Below are 15,567 nucleotides of genomic sequence, written 5' to 3' on the forward strand. Positions count from 1 at the left end.
TGGGGAAAGTATAACATATATCAATTTACTATTGGTGAGAATACGGTATTATAGCAAAATCTGGATTAAACAGACATATGGAACTTTGGTATGGTATCTCTCAGCATCTATTTCAAGATCTCCTAAGTTAAAGTCAAACAGACAATACACCTTTGCATGGTTGCATGGACCACCAGCAATACACGGGGTTGTCACTTTCAGTGCATTTCAGTCAAAACTATCCAGCTTCAATTATTTTAAAATTAGAGAAATTGGTATGTGTAAGTTATCCAAAGCTCATAGCCAAGAGGCAGTATGTCACTGAACATCATTTTTGGAAGACAAGATTTAGCCCCTCTGAAAAACAGAATGCTAGATTTGCTAGGTTTGTAGTCTGACTATTAAGGACTACTAAGTTTTTACTTAGTTTTACTTTTAATAATGAGGATATATTGCTTTACCTGAATTCTCTGCAGAGCAGGGGATAAATAAGACGCTTATATGAATCTTCTATTGAGTAGCGCAGTAGTTCCATTAATTCAGGGTTGGCAAAGGCCTTTGGTCTCCATCTGTAAATTAGGTTTTTTTTTAAACTGTAGTCACTCTGGTAATCTTTTAAATCAAGCCATGTCAAAAACATCAATAACAATAGGTAAATAGGTAAACCCACTAAGTGAACTTAAGAAGTGCTTTTCCACATAATGTCCATGACAACTGTCAATCATTATAATACCCAGTATGGGTAGCCTTGTGAGCTAGCAGTTTCCAGGTCAGATCTTGACCAACCTCCCTATGGGTATAATTGAGGGTCTCTTTTATCCCTATTGTTATCTCTGTCCCTATCCCATTCCATTATCAGCCCTAATACTACTCTTCTTCCTCATTTGATATTGAGATAGTACATGAATGTGGCCATGAGTTTTAGTTCTAATTTCTGCTAATTCAAGCATTCATTAGAATTTTTTTTACTACATTTGAAAAATAACTGGTTTACACTTATTTCTCATTGGCCCAAAAGTCAACCTTAAATAACAAAAAACATTCATAAATAGTAAATTGGGGAATGAAGAAAATAATTTGTCTGTTAATGATGTATCACATACAAATGTCAATGATTCACGAACTAAGATATGTAAATATTTGCAGAAGAGCTAATAAATAAAGAATAAGCAACATATAACTCAAAACCCTGTAATTAGTGGAACTTCTTTCCTTTAAAAAGACAAATCAATGAGTTGACAACTAAACAGTATTTACAAAATGAAACCTCATAATTTGAAATTCTGAAATAATGTTTTCAGAACATCCACTTTTTGACACCCAAAAAGTATCTAATTCTTGGCACTTTAATATTTGATACTAGAATCAAGTAGATAGGAAATCTTACACAGAAAATGTGCATCTTGACCCCATAGTCACATGATTATATCTTGGGTGCCACTTTTACAGCCCTTTGAGTGTCCCACAGTCACATGATTGCAATATGTGATGTTTTTTGCCAACTTCTGGTTCTGGTTTACTTTTGGCTTCTGGCAAAAAAAAAAGCCCATTGGGGGAAATTGGATAACTGATGTATTCGCTTAACAACTTCTACATTCAGTTAATGACTGCAGCATTTGCTTCATTGACTCCTCCCAAAAATCGGGTCTGATCACATGATGCCTTGCTTTACAACCACAAGAAGTTACAACTGTAACTTCAGGCTCAATTATACTCATACGTTGAGGACTATGTGTACACAGGGTAGAATTAATGCTGGACAACTCCCTATTCCATTTGGGAAGCCAGAACTCCTACCATGCAGATAGCCAAAATACAATTGCCTATCCTCATTTTGAAAAACTCAAATTCAGATGAAATTTTTAAAAATGCATTCAGTATGCTTCATTAATGAGAACAACAACAGAATATTGACATGGATATATTTATATCCCTACACAAACCTTTCATTTACACACCACCTAGAAAATTCATTCTTCACTCCATCAGGAACGTTGACCTTTACTTTCAAGATTTTCAGATTCTCTCCTCGGTTAATAGCCAGGATCTAAATCCCAAAAATAAACAGAGAGAATTTATGACATATAGTGATAGAGATATACACTTATAGACCCATATTTATTCTTCTGTACAGTACTCTTAATTTTAACCTCCTCCACATATATACGTATATTTATAGTTATATTTATATTTGTATTTTATCTGTTATTTGTTGTATGGACTGTACACCGCCTCGAGTCCCTTTTTGGGAGAGGGGGCGGTTTAGAAATGCGAAGAATAAATAAATAAATAAATAAATAAATAAAAGATTAAAAGTATCAGCCAATCAATATTTCTGAATTCCTAATCCTATAAATCTGTATTACAGGATAAACTAAAGAAAAATATTCATTTGGACTCAGAGATGATATCCTTAGTTATCATTTCTCCCACAACAAAATTGCAAAATAAAACTTTGACAAATAAAGATTAACTGTACAGCTGAATTTGTATAACATGTATAAATGGCAGGATCCAATTTTTCTTGGAATAGAGTCTGTGATGCTTAGATTGCAGGCTTTATATGGACATATATCCATGGCATAATTGCAGCTGTTAATCCTTGATCCAAGGGACCTAGATAATTGTCCTCCAATCTCCAACTTCTCCATTCAGGGGACTGTAACTATGGAAGAAATGGCAATTATACCTCTGAAAAATATGGAACATTTACACCTGTGGCAGTCTGGTTTTGGGCACAGCATGGAAACTGTATTGGTCACTCTCATAGATGACCTATGATGGAACTTGGAGGGAAGCAAGGAACATTTCCTCCTAGAATTCTAAGCAACCTTTGATACTATCAACCATAGTATTGTTCTGGACTCCTTGTGAGGATTAGGGATTGGAGGTACCATTTTGAGTGGAAAGTGCAGTTAGCAATTCTTCAGGAGTTAAGAGGAAATACCAACAAGCACCTTGTTATGGGGTGACTCCGGGCTTGAACTTTTCTTCTATCAGTTAACATCAGGAGGCTGTTGGAAGTAGTCATTTGTTGGTTTGTGTTGAAGTGTCAAAGTGCTGTTTAACCTCATCCCAAACCTAATGAGAAGTCCTCATTCAGTGTCTGGAGATTGTCAGAATCTTGAGTGGCCAAAACAGACTCAACCCAAGCAAAATAGAATGACGATTTTAATTCAAAAATCTACCAATTCCAGGATTGTACCAACTTTACTCCTCAATGGATTTGTGCTTTTCCAGGAAGAGCAGGCTCACAATCTTTTTAGATTCTTATCTTCTGCCCAAAGAACAGGCAAAATTGCAACTATTAGTGTAATGATCAGTCATAGCTGGTGCACCTGTTATTTATCTGAACTAGGATGTTGTGATACAGTCACTTTTGCCCTTGCCAGTTATATTGTTGTAATTGCTATTCTTGTTGATTTCAGTTGGTCCAGAATTCAATGGCTCAACGTGGTCACAGGGAAGATACTGCCACATTATAGCATTGTTGCAGTAGCTACACTGATTAACTGTTTCTTTTTTTTTTTAAACAAAGTTTTATTGGTTTTTTTTTTTTTAATTTACAAGGAAAAAGGTAGTGGAAAAGGTATACAAATTTTGGCAGTTGCAATGTGCGGTAGGCGCCCTCTCCCTCCAAACTCATAGTATACATCTAGATAAAAATCATTAATACATAGTAGTATATAGTCAGCATATTAATTCCATTAGTACTTTCGGTCAGTTTATGTCAAAAAGATTTTCTTATTCATTTTTGTGATCTGAGCTTTCTTGGTATTGCCCCATCTCCCCCCGCCGACAGGGCTCCGGCCCCTCCCGTGTCCTGCATGTCTGTTATAGGATCTTCTGTTTTTTCTAGGTGTGTTTTGTTTTTTTCCATAAAGGCCTGTGCCTCTATGGGTGTATTGATTCTAATTCTTGTCTCCTCCCAGAATATTAACATACCTTCAGGCATCAACCATCTGAACCACACCCCCTTCTGGTATAATTTATTCGCTAATTGCGAATAATTTTTTCTTTTTTCCCTCACTTTCTTGGGAATCTGCTTCAGAATGGTTATTTCCCTTTCTTGGTATGTCAAGGCTTGCCCCCTTTGTGCACTCAGAATTTCATCTCTTGTGCTTTTTCTAAGGAATTTAATGTGTATCTCCCTGGGTATGTTGTGTGTTCTAGCATAAGCTGAATTCACTCTATAAACCAGGTCTATCTCCCACCCCATCTGTTGTTTTTCTTTATGGATGTATTCAGCCAAAATACTTGTCATTATGTCCCTTATGTTTTCATCATCTGCTTCCACATTTTGGAATCTAAGATAAAAGGACATTCTCTCAAACTCTATTTTCATCTGTTGGGTATCAAGTTCTTTGTTTCCCTTCTGCACCCCCTCCACCCCCTCCCTCATCTCAGCCGCCACACCCTCCAAGAGGTCCAGTCTCTGTGAATTCTTATTAATTTGAGCTTGATTCTCTTTAATATCTTCTTTCATCTCTTTTAGCTGTTTCTTGATTTCCTCTTGTCCCTGTAGTAATTGTTGAAACATTTGTTGGAAGTCCATCTCTGTACTTTTAGGTTGCATCAGGGCTGTTATCGTTGATTGTGTACCAGGGCTGGAAGTTGCTGATGTCGGGGCAGAGGTAGCAAAGCCAGGCTTTCCAGGGGGTGGTCTTTTAGGAGACATTGTTTATAGAATAAAGAGTTCAGTCAGTGTAGAGAATGGACAGTCAGAGTGGCAGAGCAGCCAGAAGAGTCCAGAAGGCAGAGGGTCCAGGCAGAAGAGAGTTTCTCTAATCACCCTGGCAGTAGAGCAAAATTTTTCACTCCAGAGAGCTCAAAGAGTAGCAATCCACAAGAGATTTATCTGAGTAGCACGGAGACAAAGACCGGAAGGCTGAATTGTTAAAGGTAGAGTCAGGTTTCACAGTTCACGAAGACAACGGAAGTGTGCCATCTTGCCCTATCAGCTTCGGGTTTAGAGGCATAACAAAATTTTCAGAGTTCAAAGTTCCCAAAGTTCTCAGATCATCAATATATTATGGGGTTAAGTTCAAAAAAAATCACTTTAAGAAAGGGTGTGGCGTCAATGGTTGGCTCTCCCCCCTCCTCCTTCCCCTGGGGCTGAGAGCAGAATTGTTCCAAGCCGCCTGTCCGAGGGGGGGGGAAATCCCCCTCCCTCCAGCAGTGCCTCTCAAATCAGCCAAAAGAAAAAGTTTTAAACTGCTGGCAAATTCTTCAGCTCAGTAAAGGGGATGGAGGGGGATCTGCGCCTCACCGCACCGCAGCCGCGTCCTTCTGCTTGGTCATTCTCCGCACAGCCTCTCAGCGAAGACGCCCACGCGCCCTCCGATCTGCTCCCCGGTGCCTTGGGCGATGCGGGGGATCTCCCGCCGGCCGCCGCCGATCTAGGGATCCCCCGCGGTGCCGCCCCTCCGGCAGGACGCCTCTACGGGGCATCCTGTGCCCCCTAAGGAGTGGGGAAGCCCACCGGGGAGCCGGAGCGAGCAAAGATTTGCCCGTCGCCATCAGCCGCCGGAACCGGAGGTCACTGATTAACTTGTTTCTGAGTGCAAATTATAGTGCTGCTTTTTAAAGACCTCTATGACTGAGGATCTTGGTATCTCTGAGATTGTTTTTTCCAGATAGTTTTATCCACCTTATTTAGATACCTGGGAATATCTACCGAGGGTTCTCACCTTTGCAGCAGGAGGGGGCTGTAGGGGTTTCTCTCTTAAGGAACAACCTACTCCTGAGAAAAGGATGGCACCAATGGATATAGCTTTCTGGAAGCTAATAAAAAAGCTGGCTCTTTCAAGGGCTTTGGGGGATTAGCTGGGGAGCCATATCTATATTAGATAAAGCATTATGACTTATTTCAATAAAAGAAAATGTATGAGGTCCAAAGTTGAACTGTGGACTCCTTTGCCCTGTCTGAACTTGTTGTTTCGTCATCTGATTAGGTAATAGTTGGATGATGAAACATCTACAAGCAAACACCCATGCTCAGAGAGTACCAGGGACTCCTTATTATGACTTATTATTGTAATTTAATAATGTTTATTAATGTTTTATTAAACTTTGTTATCTCTATCTCCTTTCAGTCTGAGATAGAGATAAATCACATTGTAAAAATTAAATACTAGACTGATTTTATGCAGACTATTGGCATTTAACTCAGTATGTGAGAAAGATAGAGATTAGTAATATTTAAACAAACAGACACATTCCTTTGTATGTATCTCCTTTAACTGAGGTACTGAATAATCAGATGTAATTAAGCAGCTAAGGACACTGCTAAATTCTGGGGACATGTCATCTTGAGATTATAAATAATATAGAATATAAAATATAAAGATTATTAATTAAATAATTAAATAGTAGAATAGCAAAATTCTATTCCAGGTTACAAAGGCAAAAATTGTATCAAAGGATTCCAAGTGAGTTCAGTATAGAATTCATATATTCAAATAATTATTTCTATAACATTGCAATATTACTGGTCAGCAGATCTTTCTCAATCACACAATTAAAAAAAGAAATCTCTAAATTGTGCATTCATTGACTTCAATATAAATTTTCCTTTTATAGTTTTCTAGTCTTAATATTCAAATACTCATATCTCATGTTTGAACGGATACTTGAGCAAGCAAGATCAATCATATTCCCCAAAGCTGTACAGTGTTTCTTTAAACATATTTTGATTCTTTTCCAGATATTCAGTTGATAATTTATCATTAATTTTCTTACATTTTGTACCTGGTATCCTCTACAACACTGCATGTTCAAAGAAATTGCTAACATGTAATATGACTGAGAATCTCCGTAGACTAAAATGTAATAGTTATTTTTACTAATTCTGTCAAGATTTTTTCCCCGTTTTCCCTCAGAACAATCATAAATTGTTGGTTCCAGCTGAGATAGTGTGACTGTCACAAAGAACACCTCCGCCTAGTTGCTCTGAGAAAAAGTCTGTCTAGACCTTGTTCAGCAAGCTAACCACTATTCTACATGTATTCCCTAACCAGTATCCTCCAGATATGTCACACTACAACTAACATCATCCCAATGGCCACGCTGACTAGTGATAATGAGAACTGCTGTCCAAAACATTTAGAATGTGTAAAATTGTATAAGGTTGCTCTCTATGTTCACTTTCTGATTCACTTGATGGGAGATTTCCATTAAATAAAACAAACATGCATTTAAACTGCCAAGAGAGAGAAAGCAGATGATTGCTATGTACACTTGCTGTCCATGTGCGCCTAAATGTTAACAAAACCATGCATTTTTAATACATTAGACTTGCAAAAACCATTAAAAAGCTGTTAAAAGTTGACATACCCCATGTCATTGCACACATTGATGGATGCTATAGGCCTCTGCCTGTCACAAGCAAGCATTCCCTGTCCATCATGAACATTAATTCAATCACTAGCTAACTCAGACATGCCACATATGTTAAACACAATGGTCTAAAAGTGACCTGAAGACATCACACCAAATTATATTCTTCAGCTTTTCTGGTGCTTGTTGACATAAGAGGCTTGACATATCACTGAACAGTACAGCAAACAATAAAAATTGCATGTGAAATATTTTAACATCAGGTACCCTGACTGCCAAAACAAAGGGCAAGTTTGAGGAAGAGGAGGCACATTCACAAGCAAAGAGCTGCCAGGTTTATCCATTGTGACAAGGGATGAAAACTAAAATATCTCCCTCAAGTGACATCGAAGTTGCATTTTAAGACAAAACAGATCATCAGACGCAATTCATAGGCATCACCAGCCTCTGAAATCTCAGAGACATTAAGACTGCTGGAGAAAGCCTCCACTGAAGTAACATTAGCAATGTTTTATTAGATTTTTTTAAAAAAACCATCAAAAATAAATATGAACAACATGCAACAATAACATGTGAAATACAGATTTGGTCTATCTTCTATTAACTTGGTTTCAGTTTTAAAGAATAATATATCTGTTTTGTATGACTTAAAACCAACTAGTTCAGCAAGAAAAAAATATTCTGTAGTCTTTGGAACATTCATTGAGAACATTTATAAAAGGTTCACTCTCATCGTTTATATGCTGGAGCTACAATAAATGTGACAGATCCTGGATACATGTGTCACAGCGGCTGTCTATCTGTAATTCATTATTGGTTAGATATTATTACTTTGTGCACTGGTTTTTCAAAGGCAGTTGAGATTAAATACATTGGTGACTATAGTGTTGGCTTCACTGAGAGAAAGGGTGGTGCCTTTGGTCTTGAAGAAAGCAGAAGTGCACCCTCTCCTGTTTTAGATTTTAGACAACTATGTTAGACAACTATTGACTTTTCTCTAACCTTCCCTTTTGGGAGAATGTTGTTAAGAAGACAGTCTGCAGTCTGCAGTTGTAAGGAATCTTGGAATAGATTATTAGACCCAAATCAAATGGATATGGGTACTGAGATAGCCTTGGTTGTACTTGTTGATGACTTTGATGGATCCAGAATAGAGGTAGGGCATCCGTCCTAGTGTTCTTTTATCTCTCAGTAGCCTTCAGTACTGGCTCCAATGTTTCTTCTATGGCTTTTTATGTGGCTCCAATCCTTTTTCAATGGCTAGTACCAGTTGGCATTGGCAGGTGTGAAGGAGAGATGCGCATCAAACCCTTATGTGAGATGCTGCAAGGTTCAATGCTCTCTCCTTTCATATTTAACATTTACAATAAGCTGCCAGGTGAGGTCATATGCCAATCTGGGATTTGGTATTGTCCACATGCTGATGGTACCAATTATACCTTTCTATTTCAGGTTGGTTAACAGGCTTTTGATGTTCTGTCTTGATGAGCTGATGGCATTATGCACAAAGAAGCTTTTGCACAGCTCCATCAGGTGTATCAGTTGCACGTCTTCCTAGATTGGGAGGCCCTTTAATCAATCACCTCAAGGTTCAACAATCTGTTCTATGAGATGACTTCCAGTCCCCGAAGGCGACGGATGGGCGCGTCCGCTACTCGTCTTTTCGGTGGGCTTCCTCTGGGAGCACAGGGGGCCTTGTAGGGGCTCCCTGCCACAGGGCGGCTTGTTGGGACCCCCTGGATTGGCGGCGGCCGCAAGGGGGGGTCTCCAGCTTCGCCCCAGGAGCCGGGAAGCGTGGGGGGTGCGCAGCGGCGCTGTCATGTCACCGCGCGTCTTCGCCGAGCGGAGCCTGGAAGGAAACAACTAATTGAAGGCTACAGTTGAAGTGCGGTGAGGTGGGAAGTCTCCCCAAATCTCTTGCTAATCTATCCAATTGATGAACAGCAGTCTTTTTAAAGCTTTGTTTCAATCTCTGGAAGAGTTAAGATTGGAGAGGGGGTTCCACCCCCCCTTGGAAAAGTGGCATTCGTAATATCTCTCTCTCTCGGAGGAGAGAGAGAGAGTTAAAAACTTACTTTCACTTCCTTTAAGCAATGGGAGAATGACTTTTTAGTACAATTGCGAGAGAAAGGATAGCTGAGTTGATTCCTTTAAACTATTTATGGGAACTTTTGACTTTTGCTTTCTGACCTCCTGTGAAGGCTGAGCCAAGACGGCCAACTTCCTCCTTCTTCCTTGCCTTTACGAATGAGATTCCTCTCTTGAAAGATTTTCTGGCTTTGTACTATTTTACACCCCAGAGACCTCCAGGAGCCTCTCCTACCACGTATTTCTCTTGGATTTGGAATACTTGATTCAATTATTTGGCTTGGTGCTGCACAGGAAGACTAACATTCTCTTCTGGGCTTGCCTGCATTGCGATCTCTCCCGATTGTGCTTTTCCACAGACGCCATTTCTCTGCACAGACTTATAGCTATCTCTGAGTTTCATAATGGGCCCTAAAAAATTACTGCCTGGTAAGGCATCCTCGGCCCCGACATCCTCTGCGTCCAGCCCGATCACCCAACAGACACAACTGGTGTCATTTCTACAACCTAAAGCTCCCGAAGAGAATCCAAAGATTTATCTGTTTACCAAATGCTTCAAACTCTTTTAAAGGGACAGGATGAATTGAAAAAACAACTGACAGATCTAAATGACCAGCTCAGAGAAGCGCAACAACAAGCTACACAAAATAAACAGAGAATAGGTGTACTGGAGGAGGGCGTGGCTGGGATGAGGGAGGAGGTTAAGACAATTCAGAAGGAGAATATAGAATTTGAAAACTATATGATAAAGATGGAATTTGAAAGGATGTCTTTTTTCCTTAGATTCCAAAACCTGCCAGAAACGAAGAATGAAGATCTTAAGGAGATTATGACTACAATCTTAGCAGAATACATTAAAAGAGATAAACAACAGCTGTGGAGGGATATTGACCTGATTTATAGGATCAACTCAGCATACGCTAGAACACACAATGTTCCAAGGGAAATCCATGTTAAATTTCTTAGAAAGACCACAAGAGATGAGGTCCTAGGAGCTCAAAGGGGGGAACCACTAAAATATAAAGACAAAGAAATAACCATTCCTAAACAGATTCCGAAGAAAGTAAGAGATAAGAGGAAGAAATATTCCTCTTTAGCAAAGAAATTATATAATAAAGGAATCTGGTTTAGATGGTTATCGCCAGAAGGTATGCTGATTTTCTGGGAGGGCAGCAGAATTAGAATTAATACAGTTGTGGAGGCGGAGGCTTTCATTAAAAAACACAATGCCCTCCTAGCCGAAACAGGGGACAGTACACAAGATATGAAGGAGGGAGGGGCCGAGGCTCTGCCAGCAGACAGGGGGGAGGATCCAACACTGAGAAGACTCAGGTCACAAAAATGAGCTGAAACATTATTGCAATTGTTGTTATAATGTAATTGTTGGAAGTGATACAAAAAATGATTGAATATACTGATGATTTAATGTAAAATCAAAAGCTGCCAATGTTTATTCAAATGTTGATGTTTTCCTATTTTTCTTTGTAAAAGTTGCGAGATTTGGGGGGATTACCACCTCCCGCATGATGTAGCTGTCAAAAAATTTTATACCTTTTTTTACCCCTTTTCCTTTAAAAAATTTGTAAAAACCAATAATTTTTTTTCAAAAAAACAACAACAATCTGTTCTACATGGGACTGCCCTGGAAAACATTTCAGAAGCCTTCAACCTGTACAGAATACAGTACATGTACAGTGATGGGCATCCCTCAATATGCCCACAAGACACTTCTACTCTATGAGCTGCCAGTATGTTTCCAGGTGTGATTCAAAGTGTTTTTGTTGTTGTTATTATTATTATTACTATTAACCTTTTTAAAAATATATTTGGTGAACTCAAGGCAGTGAACATACTGATTGCTGCTGACTCTTATATTCCTGAGAGCCCTATATGGCATAAAAGCAGGTTATTTGAAAGACTGCCTATCTCCTATGGCCTTTGCCCAGTCAGGACATGTTGGCAGAGTTGGTATGTTCTGGGTTTCTTTCATTAAACAGTGTTATTTACCAAGAAGCATGCCTGCCTTGTTATGGTACCTTTCTTTGGAATGAGGTCCCCTCTAAAATCCATGTAGCCCCCTTCCTATTGGTGTTCCATGAAACCTTGAAGGGAGGCAAGACCAAATAATATGATTCCATATGGTCCCATGTAGAAAAGAGTGAAACAATTGTGAACTTTGTATGGGATTAAACATGGGCAGAAAGAGCAAAGAAAACATTTTGAACTCTTGTCAGTCCCAAGGGGAAATCTACAATGTTTCCATCTTCCTCAGCCATTATCTTAGAATAAAAGGTACAAGCTCACTTTTATCTCTGGAGAAAACACTTTCCCTTTTTGAAAAGGCCTAATGCAACTCTTTTTCACCTGGCTAATGGCCACAACTCTTAACAGGAAAATCTACCCCTTTTAGACCACAGCTGCACTTTCTCCTTCATTGTTTGATGTCCATAGGCTAGATATGTTTCAAAATGGTCAAGTGACTTACTGAAAAATAAGTCAATTTCCAAAATCCTTAGACAGCACAGGTTGATCTTAGGAGCAACTCATGTAGGGGCTGAGAAAGACTAAACAGCAAATTTGAAAAATCCAATGAAGTTTACAATTTGGGCTTGGATTGGATAATTTATATTCCTTCAGTCACAAATCTCAACAAAGAAACATATATATGATCATTTTAGAGGTGAAAAATGGAGGTATGATTACTGTATCTCTGATACTACACCTTCTCAATAAGATACAAGATATGCACACTATATTGTCATACATATATGTACAATAGGAATTCAAACTAAAATTCAGCAGCAAAGTCCCCATATTTTTCTGAAGACATTTTGATGATAACCTACTTCTATTTTTAAAAAAATCTCTACCATAGTGCTGTAAGAATAGCAAGGCAGTATTTTTGCAAGGAGCTTATTTACCATAGCTATAACAAGGACTAGAGATTAGAGAGCGCAGCCTTTTGTCTATCTGTAAAGATAAGAGTAATGGTTCACTTCTTCTGGAGGAGCTTGCTTTAAACCATTCATTCAGATTGCAGAAAGATGTACTTGGGTAAGAAAGCAGAACTTCACTCTATCCGCCCTTCTTCTACCCAAAGCCCAATTCCCTCCCACAGTGATTCTTGGAAGTCAATCCCTTCCATTTACATCCCTCATTTAGGAACTCAGCTGACAGGAGGCAGTGAGTTTGGAAATTCTTTGAATGACAGATTCAATTTATCCCTTCATTGTGAAGCCACAAGAGCCTCTTGGTTGGCATTGGCTGTTCCAGACCCTGATTGCCAGAACTTTACTTTTACTTTTTGCCATTTACTTCTGATTCCTGTCAAAGAGCTACATCTCTGGCACCTAGGGCTGGGCTGCACTACAGTGTAAGAGAAAAAAGGCAGTAAATAACTAAATAAGGGGGATCTCTCTCTACCTAGAGCAACGGGAACATGGCCAATCTGAGGAGAGCACAATAAAGTACTCCCGAAGAGTTTCCCTCCATTCATATTTACATTACTATCACATGAGATCCCAGTCATTGTGGTTTGTATAGCTTACTGAGCCTCTATGGCTTATTCTATAAAATACAATAAAAACAAATCACGGTTTATTGTATTACCATGACCTGAAACCCACGGGGCATAGCCACTGGCTTACCCCTCCCCCCAAACAAGGTACTTTACTTTACTTCCATCCAGTCTTCTCCATGCACATATCAGGCTTGACTTCAAAAATGATGCATGGAGGCCGAAGAAGCAGGAAAGGAGGGCATTAGCAGGAACAAAGAGCAGGTTGGCAAGGAGAAGAGAGAGGCAAGGCACACCAACTCATCTCTACTCACTCCTTAAGACTTGTCCACAATTTGTTACAGTTAAAATCTGGAAGAATCCAAATGTACCAAATATTGGTTTGACCAGCTGGGATAGATCCAGAAGAATATAGGGAAACTTCTAAGCCACAATTTTCTTGCTTTAGGTTTGAAACAAAACATGTTTTCTTTTCCATGCACAAGACTGCCTAGGCAACAGGAAAATAGTTCAAGAACTAGATTGTTTATTTTATCTACTGTATTTATATCTGGCCTTTCATTCAGGACCGCAAGTTTACAGGTACAGTACTCACTCCCCCGCTCCTTTTCTCCGTAAGACAGCAACTCTTTGAAGTAGGCTGGACTGCCGGAGAGTGACTATGTCAGATCCGTGAATCTGCCATTCTTCGGGGGAAGAGGGGGACCCCAGACTACCTTTAACCTTTCTACCCTTCTTTCCAATATATCCAATACCATGTAATTAATCGCTTTATAACTGCTAGCCTGGGGCCTAGAGGCCGGGCACTTTCTCACCTTTTGGGGAATGGATAGGGAGGGAGAGCCATGTGGACTGCATCATTCAGGAAGCAAGCCTGAGAAAGTCTTATTATTTTCCCAGAGCGCCCCTTACAAACAACATCTTCACACCTGCGGATTGGCTAAATCCACATTGGACAGTTGGGAGGGGATTCTATCTTCTTTTATTCCTATTGTGTTGCCTTAAGGGCCACAGAGCCTGCTTTGTACGTTTCCATGGCTGAGAATGGACTAGATCCCAGGTTATCCCACTAATAGTCAACACTTTGATTACAATAGCACATAAATTTCTTACAAGAAACATGTCTTTTTATTTATTTATTTAAGAGGTACTTCTTTGGACAATTTGCAAACATACCTGGTGATGGTGAATGCTTTTTATGTTGCAAGAAAAATTTTGGTACAAATGAAATTTGTTCACATTTTTTTCATTGACGTTTTTAGAAGTCACTTTTGCTAGAGATGACTGAATGCAAATATATCTTCTTTGACATCTGCATGTTTAAAACAAAAAAATCCTTTAGTCAAGAAAATTTCATCTGAATGATAGCAACATTAATAAAAATGACTTCATTATATTCTAAATTTCATAGTAGATTAAAACAAAGTTATTTTACAACATTAATTTGATATATTTCACTCATAATGCCAAGTTAGAAATGTGTTACGTGCTTTCCAAAAACTGATCCCCCCCCCAAAAAAATAATAATTTAATGACCAGATGACTGCTAAGGAATATAAATCTTTCCGTTTCCCATCATTCAGTCAGAACTGAAGAAGCTTACTGGATGAGCAGTGAAACATTTTCAAAAACAAACAAACAAGAAAGTCCAGTTGTCTTTTGAAAAGCACCTTTGGGACAACCATGACCTGGATGATTGAGAATCTCTATAGACATTTGATATCAAAATAGAAATTTTAATGCCATAAAAGGATACATTATTAAAAGCATGGCTTTATTTAATGCCTATTACATTTAACTTTAATTACATATAAATGAAGGAAATTGATTTTAATTTTTTTCATTCTGATCCTACATATTAGTCTTTGGAATAGACTCTTTTGATATGGCCCTTATAATCGGAGGACTGTTTTCATTCCAAAAAAGGTCCCCTGTGCCAAATGATCTTGTGGATTGTTGCTTTTGTCTTAGCTTAAAGTCTCTCCAAGAAAAAAAAAATACAAATCAAACAAAATAGTTTTTAATAGTATAGTAAGACAAAGTCAATCTATATATATCATGGCTTCGTGCAAAAGTATTTGGAGATCTCACCTGCCTTGGATCCCGTGGGGAGTTTGGAATAATCCTAGGCCTTCAAGTCTCCTGACTTTGGGACAGCCACAATTTAATTATAGACTGAAGGGCAAGACTGCCTGCCTTATGTTACTGAAAACTGGCTGGTTGAGGAGGAAAGAGTTCCAATCTCAGAAATCTGCCTACTTAGGTTTCAGATTTGGTATTGGAGGGATGAATAGCTCCACTTTACAGAGTCATCATATTGCTTGCAACAATCTGGGTCCTCATTTTACCAACTTTGGAAGGATGGAAGGCTAAGTCAACCTTGAGCCAGTCGAACTCCTGGCTGTGGGCAGAATTAGCCTGCAATACTGCATTCTAACCACTGCGCCACCATGGCTCTTCAAAAGATGCTTCTTCATAGATAGATGTGAGACGTCATTTGTAATGTTTTCCAATATATCCTGTCGGCTTTCAGAGGACTTTTTGGGGAGTTTCTTGAGAATCTAGTGGGCAGTTTGACCAAGGGTCTGGTTGCCCAGTGGAATAAAGATCATTGGACTGGATTGCAACGAAGTGGGCAAAATGCA

At 39.0% G+C, this 15,567-nt stretch overlaps 1 protein-coding gene across 2 annotated transcripts in view; it reads right to left on the reverse strand.

Moving 5' to 3' along the window:
• SRBD1 (S1 RNA binding domain 1) overlaps positions 1 to 15,567 on the reverse strand; it is a 150,360-nt gene that overhangs the window by 120,184 nt on the left and 14,609 nt on the right. For both annotated transcript variants that reach the window (XM_081941366.1, XM_081941367.1), the window contains exons 9-11: positions 14,099 to 14,234; positions 1,923 to 2,026; positions 441 to 548 (exon numbers count right to left, since the gene is read on the reverse strand). In XM_081941366.1, the coding sequence (XP_081797492.1) occupies positions 441 to 548; positions 1,923 to 2,026; positions 14,099 to 14,234 (348 nt within the window). The remainder of the gene's footprint in view (positions 1 to 440; positions 549 to 1,922; positions 2,027 to 14,098; positions 14,235 to 15,567) is intronic.

This window comes from Natrix helvetica, assembly GCF_964273705.1.
Source record: "Natrix helvetica genome assembly, chromosome: 2".
Lineage (NCBI taxonomy): Eukaryota > Metazoa > Chordata > Lepidosauria > Squamata > Natricidae > Natrix > Natrix helvetica.